Source organism: Panulirus ornatus, chromosome 64, assembly GCF_036320965.1.
Source record: "Panulirus ornatus isolate Po-2019 chromosome 64, ASM3632096v1, whole genome shotgun sequence".
NCBI lineage: Eukaryota > Metazoa > Arthropoda > Malacostraca > Decapoda > Palinuridae > Panulirus > Panulirus ornatus.
This window is the reverse complement of record NC_092287.1, coordinates 3,610,142-3,625,182: the sequence shown is the minus strand read 5'-3', so window position 1 is coordinate 3,625,182 and position 15,041 is coordinate 3,610,142. Positions and strand designations below refer to the sequence as shown.

General features: G+C 48.1%; 1 protein-coding gene across 1 annotated transcript in view; it reads right to left on the bottom strand.

Annotated features, from left to right (window-relative positions):
• The window catches only part of LOC139746315 (uncharacterized), a 174,368-nt gene that overhangs the window by 100,234 nt on the left and 59,093 nt on the right, over positions 1 to 15,041 (bottom strand). The window contains exons 2-3 of the mRNA XM_071657442.1: positions 6,806 to 7,110; positions 5,618 to 5,698 (exon numbers count right to left, since the gene is read on the bottom strand). Coding sequence (XP_071513543.1) covers positions 5,618 to 5,698; positions 6,806 to 6,965 — 241 coding nt within the window. The 5' untranslated portion in view covers positions 6,966 to 7,110. The remainder of the gene's footprint in view (positions 1 to 5,617; positions 5,699 to 6,805; positions 7,111 to 15,041) is intronic.

Here is a 15,041-nt window from a genome sequence, read left to right as displayed (position 1 = left end):
TGTGTGTGTGTGTGTGTGTGTGTTCGTAGTCTTTTATCTCTTTTTTTTTTTACCTCCGGCCGAACTACAGAATTCAAAGGCTCCAAATTTTGTATGTAGGTACTTCAGGATCCGGGCCATGTTTCAGGCCCTCGCACGTTCGTCTTGAGGGGCCATTATAAGGGAACGACAGGGTACCTCAGGGTCTAAAGGGCAGGATCCAAGGGTAGCAGAGCCCAGCCTTGAGAGCTAAGAAAGGCCACCTCTTGGAGGCCATTTGAAGGCCAAAAAAAGGCCTTCTTAATGGAAAATATTTCATATAAAAGCCATTTTTCTTTCCCCAGTACAGCTCTTGTTAAACCTTGTCAGTACTTAACTAGGGGAAGAGGTAATAGGAACCATTACCCATTGGCGTCCCTAATGGTGGGAAACAAAATAGGAACCGAAGGCTTTCCCCTTCCCCTTGAGGTATCCCATTCCTACCCTTCCCACCCACCCACCAAGCCGCCCCCTACCCTACCCCTATAGCAACCCCCCTCGACCCCCAACCACCAAGCCGCCCCCCCACACCCCAATAGCACCCCCCCCCCCTCCCGAGCATTGCCCTCCCGATAATGTTTATCCTTGGAGTCCTTGAGTCCTGACCAACACCCCAGAGGCTGCTGCATCATGCCTCCCCGCCTCCTGCACTCCTGTTGCTTCCTTCATGACTACATCTGTGGTGCTTCCTTCATTACTACACTCTGTGGTGCTTTTTTCATCACTGCATTGGTGGTACTTCCTTCATTACTACCGGTGCATCTGTGAAGCTTCCTTCACTGGTACATATGTGGAGCTTCCTTCGTTGCTGCATTTGTGGTGCTTCCTTCATCACTGTTCGTACATCTGTGGTGCTTCCCTCATCAGTGTTCGTGCATCTGTGGTGCTTCCTTCATCACTGTTCGTATATCTGTGGTGCTTCCTTCATCAGTGTTCGTACATCTGTGGTGCTTCCTTCACTACTGCTGTCGTACCAGTGTTGCTTCCTTCACTACCAGCTTCATTACCCATCCTCCATCACAAAACTGGCTTAAGAAAGAAATCACGACACAACATAAGCCTCGCTGCTGGCTACCCTGCCCAGCGAGTGTAAACAATACACAGCGAGTGTGTTTGTGAGAGCAAACACCACAGTGGTTACCCAAGATCCCATTTTCTTCTTTCTGGCCACCAATACGTCTTCTGTGGTGCAAGGTTCCACTGGCCACCTTTCTATCCTACGTCACTCACCTCTGGTCCTTCTCCCTCAGGGATCTTTAAGTGATCCTTCTGTCGTGGTCTTCGGCACCTCGAGAGCGTGTGTGACGGGGCGCGACGCACCAAGTCCCTTGCTTTCCAAACGACCTTCCGCCCCTGCCAGGTGACGGAAGTGGAACACAGGCGTCCCTCAGGGCTCCGTCGCATCGCCTACTCACTTTTCCACCTCTCCATACACGATCAGTCTTCAACCTCAAACCGTATACGTACACTCTCACGCTGGTGACCCCACCATACATACCACCACCAACACTCCCCCGTTCCTCCCCACTTACTCACTCCAACACTCACTCTTTTTCTCGCACTGAACATGTGTATATATATATATATATATATATATATATATATATATATATATATATATCCTCTACCACTTCTGAAACCGCACTGCTCTTCCCCAATCTGATGCTCTGTACATGCCTTCACCCTCTCAATCAATACCCTCCCATATAGTTTACCAGGAATACTCAACAAACTTATACCTCTGTAATTTGAGCACTCACTCTTATCCCCTTTGCCTTTGTACAATGGCACTATGCACGCATTCCGCCAATCCTCAGGCACCTCACCATGAGTCATACATACATTAAATAACCTTACCAACCAGTCAACAATACAGTCACCCCCTTTTTTAATAAATTCCACTGCAATACCGTCCAAACCTGCTGCCTTGCCGGCTTTCATCTTCCGCAAAGCTTTTACTACCTCTTCTCTGTTTACCAAATCATTTTCCCTAACCCTCTCACTTTGCACACCACCACGACCAAAACACCCTATATCTGCCACTCTGTCATCAGACACATTCAACAAACCTTCAAAATACTCATTCCATCTCCTTCTCACATCACCACTACTTGTTATCACCTCCCCATTTACGCCCTTCACTGAAGTTCCCAGTGGATCAGGTGTTTGCTTTGAAGAATGTATGTGAGAAATACTTAGAAAAGCAAATGGATTTGTATGTAGCATTTATGGATCTGGAGAAGGCATATGATAGAGTTGATAGAGATGCTCTGTGGAAGGTATTAAGAATATATGGTGTGGGAGGCAAGTTGTTAGAAGCAGTGAAAAGTTTTTATCGAGGATGTAAGGCATGTGTACGTGTAGGAAGAGAGGAAAGTGATTGGTTCTCAGTGAATGTAGGTTTGCGGCAGGGGTGTGTGATGTCTCCATGGTTGTTTAATTTGTTTATGGATGGGGTTGTTAGGGAGGTAAATGCAAGAGTCCTGGAAAGAGGGGCAAGTATGAAGTCTGTTGGGGATGAGAGAGCTTGGGAAGTGAGTCAGTTGTTGTTCGCTGATGATACAGCGCTGGTGGCTGATTCATGTGAGAAACTGCAGAAGCTGGTGACTGAGTTTGGTAAAGTGTGTGGAAGAAGAAAGTTAAGAGTAAATGTGAATAAGAGCAAGGTTATTAGGTACAGTAGGGTTGAGGGTCAAGTCAATTGGGAGGTGAGTTTGAATGGAGAAAAACTGGAGGAAGTGAAGTGTTTTAGATATCTGGGAGTGGATCTGTCAGCGGATGGAACCATGGAAGCGGAAGTGGATCATAGGGTGGGGGAGGGGGCGAAAATTTTGGGAGCCTTGAAAAATGTGTGGAAGTCGAGAACATTATCTCGGAAAGCAAAAATGGGTATGTTTGAAGGAATAGTGGTTCCAACAATGTTGTATGGTTGCGAGGCGTGGGCTATGGATAGAGTTGTGCGCAGGAGGATGGATGTGCTGGAAATGAGATGTTTGAGGACAATGTGTGGTGTGAGGTGGTTTGATCGAGTAAGTAACGTAAGGGTAAGAGAGATGTGTGGAAATAAAAAGAGCGTGGTTGAGAGAGCAGAAGAGGGTGTTTTGAAATGGTTTGGGCACATGGAGAGAATGAGTGAGGAAAGATTGACCAAGAGGATATATGTGTCGGAGGTGGAGGGAACGAGGAGAAGAGGGAGACCAAATTGGAGGTGGAAAGATGGAGTGAAAAAGATTTTGTGTGATCGGGGCCTGAACATGCAGGAGGGTGAAAGGAGGGCAAGGAATAGAGTGAATTGGAGCGATGTGGTATACAGGGGTTGACGTGCTGTCAGTGGATTGAATCAAGGCATGTGAAGCGTCTGGGGTAAACCATGGAAAGCTGTGTAGGTATGTATATTTGCGTGTGTGGACGTGTGTATGTACGTGTGTATGGGGGTTGGGCCATTTCTTTCGTCTGTTTCCTCGCGCTACCTCGCAAACGCGGGAGACAGCGACAAAGTATAAAAAAAAAAAAAAAAAAAATATATATATATATATATATATATATCACCCGCCACCCACCGCTCTTATCTCTCCTGTCTCCTTCCTTCCCTTCTCGCCATAGCCCTTCTACCTTACAGTAAGGTCCATACACACACACACACACACACACACACACACACACACACACACACACACCTGACCAGCGTTAATCAACGCTCCTTGCCTTACTCTCTCTAGTCTCCTCTTACCTCCAAGATGACCTGGAGTAGGGCAGACTCGTGCCAGTATCATGTCTGACACAGTGAAAGAGAAAGAACAATATACACATCCCAGGCCCTCAAGTGCAGTGAAAATATAAACTTAAACACGTCTACGCACATTACTCTCTCTCTGTAGAAAATACCACAAAAGGACAAAAGAAAAGGTATTTATTATAACAAAGACGGGTAGTCGGTAGCGTGCTAGTTAACGTATGAGAAGAATAATGGTAAAGGCTAATTACTCGTACGTTAAACGGTAATTATGCATCCGATTTCACCTTATTATATTTCATTTTTAAAATGTTTATCACCATTATCATTACTATTATTATTATTATTATTATTATTACTATTATCATTATTATTATTACTATTATTAATTATATATATATGTTTTCTACCTCCTGTGGCAACACTGTCTAGTTTAAGGCTTGCTGCCCACGTGGCAACACTGCCGAACCCACACTCCCGCTGTGCCAGTGATTTTTTTCCCCAGGACGAACAAAAGTAATTATGATCGAGAATTACAACAGGAGGAACAAAGACCAATTCACAGGATGAACAAGGACAATCACCAATTACCACGTAGGATCTACAAGAACACTAAGAAATGTCCCCATCCCTCGTTTTTGACCCCATGATTCTGTGACCTCGGTCCATTTTCTATCCAAACCGACTTTTACATTTTCTTTCACGTACAATCCTCATGTCTGAACTATTTTCACATTTTCTCTGAGTCAGGCACGTAAAGAAAACAGACCGGGCGACTTACACTTTCTTGTCACAATTTCCACAGTAATGTTTTTCTCTCTAGAAATTAGCTCTACATTGCTGAACTACTTGTGTTACTTACCAATGACCTCATTCCTGAAGCTGTGAGTTCTCTTCTGATTACCAATGAACTCTGAAGTACCTTCCTGAACCCAGATATATATATATATATATATATATATATATATATATATATATATATATATATATATATATATATATATATATATATATCTTCCTCTAGCTGCCACTACCTTCCTTAAAGCTAAGAGTGAACCACCTTACCCTAACCGGTATCGTCTGAAAGGCAAAAGTTCTCTGCTGAAACTAAGAGTGGCATTTCTCGGGCAATCAACGGGTCTCTGAAGCTGAATGTACCTTCCCTGGAGCCAGGGGTTGGTTTCTAACCCAGAGTGCATCTTGCTGACACAGTGATAGGCTTTCTAAAGCTTAGAATACCTTGCTGAAACAATGAGTGGGTTTCTAAAGCTTAGAATACCTTGCTGAAACAATGAGTGGGTTTCTAAAGCCTAGAGCACCTTGCTGAAGCAATGAGTGGGTTTCTAAAAGCCTAGAGCACCTTGCTGAAGCAATGAGTGGGTTTCTAAAGCCTAAAGCACCTTGCTGAAGCAATGAGTGGGTTTCTAAAGCCTAGAGCACCTTGCTGAAGCAATGAGTGGGTTTCTAAAGCCTAGAGTACCTTGCTGAAGCAATGAGTGGGTTTCTAAAGCCTAAAGCACTTTGCTGAAGCAATGAGTGGGCTTCTAAAGCCTAGAGCACCTTCCTGAAGCAATGAGTGGGTTTCTAAAGCCTAGAGCACCTTGCTGAAGCAATGAGTGGGTTTCTAAAGCCTAAAGCACCTTGCTGAAGCAATGAGTGGGCTTCTAAAGCCTAAAGCACCTTGCTGAAGCAATGAGTGGGTTTCTATAGCCTAGAGCACCTTGCTGAAGCAATGAGTGGGTTTCTAAAGCCTAAAGCACCTTCCTGAAGCATTGAGTGAGTTTCTAAGTGTAGAGATCACCTTGTGTGGAGGTGGGGCGACGGCCGGCCCTTCCTCCCCCCTGCCCTGAGGGTGAAGACACGTACCTTTCTCCCTGGAGGGGGTGTCGACGGAGGACGCTCTCCGCTGGTGCAGACGGCGCAGGACGGGACTCTCGCTCACCACTCCTGCAGCAGGAAAAGGGAACCCCCTCCGTCAGGTGGGTAGTGTACATTCCTTCCTTTTGAGTACGGACAGTGCGACCTCTTTGAGTAGGAGGACATGACCCGTGAGTACGACCTTACATACAGCCCTTGGGAATGATAGCCTGACCTTTGCCCTGGCCCTTAAAGGACCAGGTCACGAGACCAGGTTATCGTACGCACATCGACTTTTTATCTTTTTTCGCTCCACAAAGTCACCCTCTTACACCCATCCCGTTTTCTGTTCATGGATGGCACCAACGGTGAGGCAAGCCCCGTGATGTGTACAACACAGGGCAGCCGCGCCCCGGGGCCACTAGAATCATGGAAAGCCATGCGATTCTAGAAAGCCGACCACCGTCCGGGTTCCTAGAAAGTCTGAAATTTGCCTAGAAAACCCCGTGTGAATCTGGTCTTTCCATCTTGAACACTTGTCAAAATCATTACACGGCTTGGGAGGTGAAGGCACTGTACTCATCACTGTCGTTGGGTTACTGCACTCACATGGGGTTGTCCGTGTACTCAACGGGGTTACGCTATTGTACTCAAAGGGTTGGATGACCGTATTCAAAGGGTTGGGTCACTGTACTCATCAGGATTTTGTCACACGAGTAAAATACAAGAAGAAAACGTGACATGGACAGAGTACTACTCAACACTGCAGTTAATACAGGATTAATATGGAGAAAATAAATATATATTCTCAAGGTGTGTGTGTCTCAACTTATAAATAGTCTAATTAATGTTTACTGAAGGACATATTTACTAATCCTGGTGACCATGGCAACCAGCAGGACGCCAGTCGCTCCCAGAATCCCAAGGTCAGGGTCAAAGGTCAAGGGTGTGCGACGTAATGGAAATTTGTGGTGCTGGAGGAGGAGGAGGAGGAGGAGGAGGAGGTAGAGGTAGAGGTAGAGGTAGAGGTAGAGGAAGAGAAGGAAGAGGAAGAGGAGGGGAAGGAGGGAGAGGAGGGGGAGAAGGAAGAGGAGGGAGAGGGAGAGGAGGAGGAGGAGGTGTTGGTGAGAGAAAAGTTGGCAGGTGTTGGAGATGTTGGAGATGAGGGGTGTGTGGGGGTGAGGAAGCATCACTTACCAGTATGGGATCGGTAGTAGTGATGGAGATGGTGGTGGTGGTGGTGGTGAGGAGCAATGGTGGTGGTGTTGGAGGAGGGCCCCATGCTCTGGCGGAGCGGGGAGAGCCTGAGCAGTGTTGGAGGAGCCTCGGTGCTGGAGGACCGTCGAAACAGCCCCATCACCCCCTGGCCAATCAGGACGACTCACAACCCCCCCTGGCCAATCAGGACGACTCACAACCTCCCCTGGCCAATCAGGAAGACTCACAACTCCCCCCGGGCCAATCAGGACGACGCGCCACACCCCGGGCCGATCAGAACACTCCTGCCAATAGAAAAAAACAAAGAAAATGAGCAATCGCTATACACAGGTCAAACAATAAACAATAACTACAGTAAATGTAATAAACGATGGTAGGTGTACTACACACACACACACACACACACACACACACACACACACACACACACTTGAGCAAGCAGGCTGTACATTTCTGGGCTGCCAAGAAAGCCTTTGACACTGTCCTCCTACTCATACAAACGGACATTTGACGAAGCTAGTTGTCCCATGCTTAGAGGGGGGTGGGGGGGGGTTTAGGGGAGAGCTGGTCAGGGACGAGGGTAACGTGTGACGGGTCTTTCAGGGCCTCAGCGCTAAGGGCCAGCGGCGTTATCCAATCTCCTCAAAAATAACAAGTCCAAACGAGACGAAGCCAATACCTCCTGTATGCATCGGCTGTGACGATGACCAAATTATGAGAGAATGTGCGGAGCAAAGAGAGGGGGAGGAAGGGCGGGGGGGGGGGGGAAATGCCAAGTGCTGGAAAGACACTTGACAAAGTTTGTGGTGGTTTGTGGGGGGTGAGGGTCGGGTGTGGGCGATAACACTGGTCGAGACATAGCTGTCAGAGAATGTCACCCCCCCGGATGCCAGAGTCATGAGTTTTACCGGGCCAGGCGCTGGTTAACCACACCTGGGGGAACCAATTATCCGGGGTCGTGCTGTGGGGCGGAACTCCCCGGGAGCTGACGCCACCCCGCATCGCTCTCCCCGAACACCACGTGAGAAGCATGGCTGAGCCACCCGCACGTTATAATAGTCCCCCCAACGTCTCTCTCTCTCTCTCTCTCTCTCTCTCTCTCTCTCTCTATATATATATATATATATATATATATATATATATATATATATATATATATATATATATATATTCTGGTACATACTCAATACTTGGGGAGTTTACTGGACCACTCTGGTATACACTCGACACTTGGGGAGTTTAACTGAGTCACTCGGGTATACTCAGGGAGTTTAGTGAACCACTCAGGTCCACCCGGGGGAGTTTAACCGAACCATCTGAGATGCTGACACTCATGAAATCACCCCATGAGGGAGGGAGATAATTGCTCCCGACACGCCCGACAGCCCACACTGTCATAACATAATTACCTGCACCTGGCAATTAAGGACGGGGTAATTAGTCTCCACTGTGATCTCCCCCGAGGACACCCCCACCTCACACACACACACACACACACACACACACACACACACACACACACACACACACACACACAAACACACACAAACTATCACTGGGAAAGGAAATGATTTTACACCACCCCAACAACTTTAGCTGAGAACAAACAAAAACAATACATCTATACACTATAGGACTTCAATAAAGTTTTATACAACGGTGTATTTCATACAGTAGAGGTACATACGGGTAGTACAGAGTATGTAATGAAGATGAGGCAACTAGACCTATGGTTGTGAGGAACATATGTACTCCCTGTAGTGCTACATGTAACACATGTACTCCCTCTAGTGTTAGTTAATACATGTACTCCCTCGAGTAGTACAGGTAACACATGTACTCCCTGTAGTGTTACATGTAACACATGTACTCCCTCTAGTAGTACATGCAACACATGTACTCTCATCCAACTATCCTCTGTTCGTCTATCCCATGTCTAGCCTCCGCTTCGTCATCCTCGAGGACGTGGATGAATTAAAGATAATAAATAAAGATAAATAAAGCAAGGAGGATAAATTCAGAGCGCAGTCAATGTTAACACCTCTCTCTCTCTCTCTCTCTCTCTCTCTCTTGGTTCTACTTCCATTCCTGTGATCGATTTACGTTATAAACATTTTTCTAAAACGTCTCGGACGGATCACCTGTCAAGTTCATAACGGAGATCCTCAAACCCCCCAGGATTTCAACGATTACGACCCTTGAAGGTGCAAGATGCTCAAGGGTCGTGCCGTCGTGTTCAAGGGTCGTACCCTTGTGCTCAAGGGTCGTATCGTCGTGCACAAGGGTCGTATCGTCGTGCAAAAGGGTCGTATCGTCGTGCACAAGGGTGGTAATGTCATGCTCAAGGGTCGTATCGTCGTGCACAAGGGTCGTACCGTCGTGCACAAGAATCGTACCGTCGTGCATAAGGGTCGCACTATCGTGCTAGAAGGGTCGTAGCGCAGTGCCCAAGGGTCGTACCGTCGCGTCCAAGGTATCAATCCTCCACAGACAGGTCTGGTCTACCGCGTTCCCAACATACTCTCCAGCCACTCTCTCTCTCTCTCTCTCTCTCTCTCTCTCTCTCTCTCTCTCTCTCTCTCTCTCTCTCTCTCTCTCTCGGCTCTATTACCTCTGGCCTCCACAACCCCCCTGAACCCCCAGCCGAACCTCCTACGCTACCCGCCCCCCCCCCCCAAGACCTCAACACAACCCCCACCAGTCTAACCCCCATCTTCCCAAGACCTCATCCCCCACCCCAACCCCAACCCCAACCCCCAACCTATCGTCCAACCCCCACCTGCCCTCCAGACGTGACCCGACATTACCGGACGACGGGGCTAATGTCGAACCCTGGGCCTGGGGACCTCACGAACTAGATGACCTTGAGGGAGGTAACTGTGGGGCACTTTCTCCTCCCCCGCCCCGCCCCGTCCCACCCCGGGATCCCAGCCAATCCCCGTGGGTCATCCGTCATCCCGGGACAAGGAGGACTGCGAGGTTCTCACTGGGGTATACTTGTGAGGTGAAATATGAGAGGTGAGGTTTTGTACCGAGGGATTTCCCAGGGTGGTGGCGAGGGAGTGTTGGCCACCATCAATCGCGGGTGATCGTGGTGGAGATGGAGGAGGCTATGGTGGTGGCGAAGACATAAATGTAGCGACAATAATGGTGGTGGAGATGACGAGGGCGAGGGATTGATGGTAAACGGTAGAGAGAGATGTATATACGCGTGATGGAGAGAGAGAGAGAGAGAGAGAGAGAGAGAGAGAGAGAGAGAGAGAGAGAGAGAGGGGGGGGGTTCATGGAGAGTGGCAGCTGACTGTGGTGGTGAAGGGGGGAACTGGTGATGGTGGTGGTGAAGGGGGGGACTGGTGATGGTGGTGATGAGGGGGGAACTGGTGATGGTGGAGACCACAAGACGGTAACATAACAAAGGCCGACATAACCATCTCTATGAGATAATATGGCGGCCATCAAGGGTGATCCACTGCTGTACAGCTTTTAGGGGAACGAACAGGTAATGTGAACACTTCTGAACACGTGAAGCCACGAAAGTCTATAGACATAACTAAACTGAACAATAACATTATAAAAAGACGTAATAATATGATAATTATGGGAAAATGGCGACAAATAACAAGAAACCAGAGCAACCCTTTCAACTGTTATTAAAAAAAAATTCGTTTCTGTGTCTTTCACACCAACAAAACGTTTAACGTAATAAAAGCCTAAAATACATAAAACCAAACTCAACACTTAAACAAAATTACCTGAAAGTAAAAGGAAACAAGAAAAAAATAATTTTATCATTTAACCCCGGCCCCCTTGTCACGAATGTAAACAAAGAGACTCGTTTCTTTGGACCCTTCCACTCCCACCGATGCCTTAGGCGCCGCTTGACCTACCCACTGAGCCTAGAAGGTCGCGCTCTCTTATAATTGTTCTACTTACGCTTATCACTCATGCTATCTCAGGTCTATTACTTCTGGTCTCATCAAGCTGAGGGCGGACTGATTAACTACCTCTCCTCTGATTGGTGTTTGGTGTTTATGACGGTACGTGACCCTTGAGCACGACGGTACGTGACCCTTGAGCACGACGGTACGTGACCCTTGAGCACGACAGTACGACCCTTGAACACGACGGCACGACCCTTGAGAACGCTGGTTCGGCCCTTGAGCACGACAGTACGGCCCTTGAGCACGAAGGTACGACCCTTGAGAACGATGATACGACCCTTGAGAACGATGGAACGACCCTTGAGCACGACGGTACGACCCTTGAGAACGATGGTTCGGCCCAACTGGTCGTCCCGTCGTACTCATAGGTCATACCGTCGTGGTTGCGGGTCGTACGGTCGTGATCAAGTCGTTAAGTCTAGGTCGTACCATCTGTAGCAGACAGACTGGAAAATGAGACTGACATACATTCTACCAATGGCCTACCCCCAAAACTGTATATACATCATTCACTCCTACAATACTTGCATGAAATACATCACAATACACCACTAAATACACTTTACTACTTCAACATACATACTCATCATACAATATCCTTCAACTCTATAATCATTTACAAATAGGGATACACGCATACAATGATACAACAGCTGTTGTATTAACGTCTTATTCGAATGCATTCTGGAGGGCATGCCAGTTTTCACGTCCACGTGAGGGGCACCCAGGCACTAACGAACGGTTGTGTATCTAACGAACGGTATCTAACCACGTCAGGTGTGGTTAGGTTAGTGTGTGGGGCTTCCTCTGGGCTACGTCTGACTGTCACGTGGAGAGACAAAGCATCGCTGCTGTAGTGTGGGAGGAGAACACACATGACTCACGGGGGCAAAGCTATACAGCCCAGACCAGAGACACCTCTCTCTCTCTCTCTCTCTCTCTCTCTCTCTCTCTCTCTCTCTCTCTCTCTCTCTCTCTCTCTCTCTCCATATATATATATATATATATATATATATATATATATATATATATATATATATATATACACACACACACACACACGTTTCACTCTCCTTCTATCTCTCAGGAATTTAGATACACTCATCAAATTCCCCGGCAACAAGCGAGAGAGATATAGATAGATAGATAGATAGAGAGAGAGAGAGAGAGAGAGAGAGAGAGAGAGAGAGAGAGAGAGAGAGAGAGAGAGAGAGAGAGAGAGAGAGAGAGTTCGTCTAGCCAGGTGTGGAAACGGTGCAAAAAAAAAAAATTACCATGCAAAACCCTCCACCCCCGGCGGGTCATGCACCGTGCAAATGAGACGGAATGACTGCATGACCATAAAATTCTGGCCCGGTGTTATTTCTCGCTCACCACACACGCACACACACACACACACAACTGTGTTCTACTTCTCTTCAAACAGTCGTTTTGTGGAATGTCTTCCTTCATTGCCAAATACAAATAGGTCAGTTGTATTAGAGGAAGAGTCGCATGTATTTACCCAATTATGTGTGTGTGTGTGTGTGTGTGTGTGTGTGTGTGTGTGTGTGTGTGTGTGTGTGTGTGTGTGTGTGTGTGTATCAAGAGCGATTTGGTGGAGATGGAGCGGAGGGGCCAACTGGAACGATGGAAGATGAGGAAGGAAGTAAGGAAGGAAGGAAGGAAGAGAAGCAACAGCAAGAGAGAGAGAGAGAGAGAGAGAGAGAGAGAGAGAGAGAGAGAGAGAGAGAGAGAGAGAGAGAGAGAGAGCATATATAGTCATGGGTTCCAAGTCAGTCACAAGTCCAAACGAAGAGACCAGCCACGTCAACAGACCACGAGCAGGAGGAGAGTTAACAAACCACGACCAGCCACGTCAAGAAACCACGACCAGGAGGAGAGTTAACAGACCACGACCAGGAGGAAGGCAGTTGAAGTATTGCTTCCAAGGTAAAGACCAGACCATGAGAGGTATCCAGCGAAAGTTCCAGTTTTCTCTACATAAACGTCTCCCAATCGTCCACTTCCAGCAAGTCCAGTTCCTACGAGCCATCCGACTCCGGAGAAGCGTCCGAATTCCAGTGATATACCAGTTCCAGCCGACAGCGTCCAGTCTGGTCTACACGACGACCCTCTGGAAGGTGAAGGTCTACATGACGTTCCAGCAGCAGCAGCAGCAGGAGGAGGGGGGAAAAAAAGGCCACAAGAAAAATATCTTGACCACGGTGAAATCGCCTACCTCGCGTGCCTCTGGCACTAAGGTCGTCCTTCCTACTGGGTGTCTTGCGGTCTGTCGACCTACTCGACGGCGAAGACGGTCTCTAGGAAGACCCCCCTTGAAAGAATGCGAACTGTACACGAAGTCTTCTCGTTCTGCTGGCGGTAAAGACCACGGAGGGAGAGAGAGAGAGAGAGAGAGAGAGAGAGAGAGAGAGAGAGAGAGAGAGAGGCCAGTTCTGTGATTCATGGTGTCTGGAGACGCCCCATGTACCAAGCCCTTAAGGGTCCGCGTGTGATGGACCCTTAATAACATCGACATTCGAAGGCCCTTCAGTTCGGACCATTAGGACAAAGCCTCTTCAGTTCGGACCATTAGGACAAAGGCCCCTCAGACAAACAGACCTCTTGGCAAACCCTCGACGAAGTAGGTCTTTAAGAAGTACTTGTGGCGGACCCTTGGGTTAAGCGCACCTTTAAAAACCACCCCGTATCTCCACGACGGGATCGAACCCATCGCTAACTAGAAATACCGAGGTCTTGCAGCGCTCGCGCCTGGGGAGATGATGCCATACAGTCGCTTGAGGCCTTCCGACGCCACCTGAGCCCCGACAAACGCTGACATCCTAACTACAATTGTTATGGGATTGTCTGTGTTCATGAGATTGCCTTTACTTTCCCCCTCAAGCCCCGCTCGTCTCATGCCCGTCTGGGTGTATTTGTCTACGCCTCTTCACATGCGTCTGCTGTTGTTCGATGTAGGATGGGCGAGGGTCGGTGGTCAACGAATACATACGGTAGGAGGGCGAATGGCGCAGGATCTCTCCCCTCCACCAGGATGTGCGCCCTGGGCCTCAAGTGAAGATGACCGCAGGGAGGGGGGGGGGGACCCTTCAGACGCGAGAGGACCTGACGACAGGGGTCTAGTATACGAGGGCTCCTCCCGCTGCCGCCGGCTACAGTAACTACTGTCCTCCTGTATTATGTTCCCCGTGTGGGTCCCCGGCTCACGACGGAGGAGTGTGATGGTGTCTCGCTCTCTACCAAGCCCAAGACAACTCACGGTGGGTGGTGTGTGTGTGTGTGTGTGTGTGTGTGTGTGTGTGTGTGTGTGTGTGTGTGTGTGTGTGTGTGTGTGTGTCCTGACATGAAATTTGTCGCAGAGCTTGAGGAGAAAAGAGTTGGTTCAGGCGATTACGATTGTAAACATCTGAGAACCGAGTTATGACTTATCTACAACAGATGAAGACGAGAGTGGTTGACAAGACTTAGTCTATTGCTCTTGAAATAAGTAGATGGAGTAGAGAACAGATTCTACCCGAAGGAGAGGAGATTCTACCCGAAGGGGAGCAGATTCTACCCGAAGGAGAGGAGATTCTACCCGAAGGGGAGAGTCAGGCGGCCACATCCCATTCAGAACACCTCGATGCCTTGGGAATCCCACTGTCCATGTGCTTGGGACAACCTAACCTGACAACCGTGCACACACACACAAGACCAAACGACGAACAACGGAGGAACCATCGTGATCCACCAGGCTGTTTTACGCCTCACAGCTCGTCCACGACCAGCACCGGGACGACCCCCACCACATCAGACGACCCAACCAAGCTACCACTACCAGCAATATATATATATATATATATATATATATATATATATATATATATATATATATATATATATATATATATATATATAACCACACCTGTGACCCAGATACTGCACGAGTCGTACATCCTGTGTCGTGTTTCACGCCACCGTCCACGAGATATAGAAGAGTACAGAATAAATTTGTGCCTTTTTTATACGTAAAGTAAAGATTAAATCACTTACGACGAGGCGTCGTGAGCAGGAGCAAGGAGGGATGAGGGAGAGAGGAAGGAAGCTTAACATGAGATGACCAGCTGGTGTGTCTGTGGTCACGACCCCTCCCTCCTCCTCCGCCTTCACCGACGTAGGGCACCTCTCTCTCTCTCTCTCTCTCTCTCTCTCTCTCTCTCTCTCTCTCTCTCTCTCTCTGAGGTCAAGAAATAAAAGTGCGTGTTAGGAGCATGGACACCGGGCAACGGGGG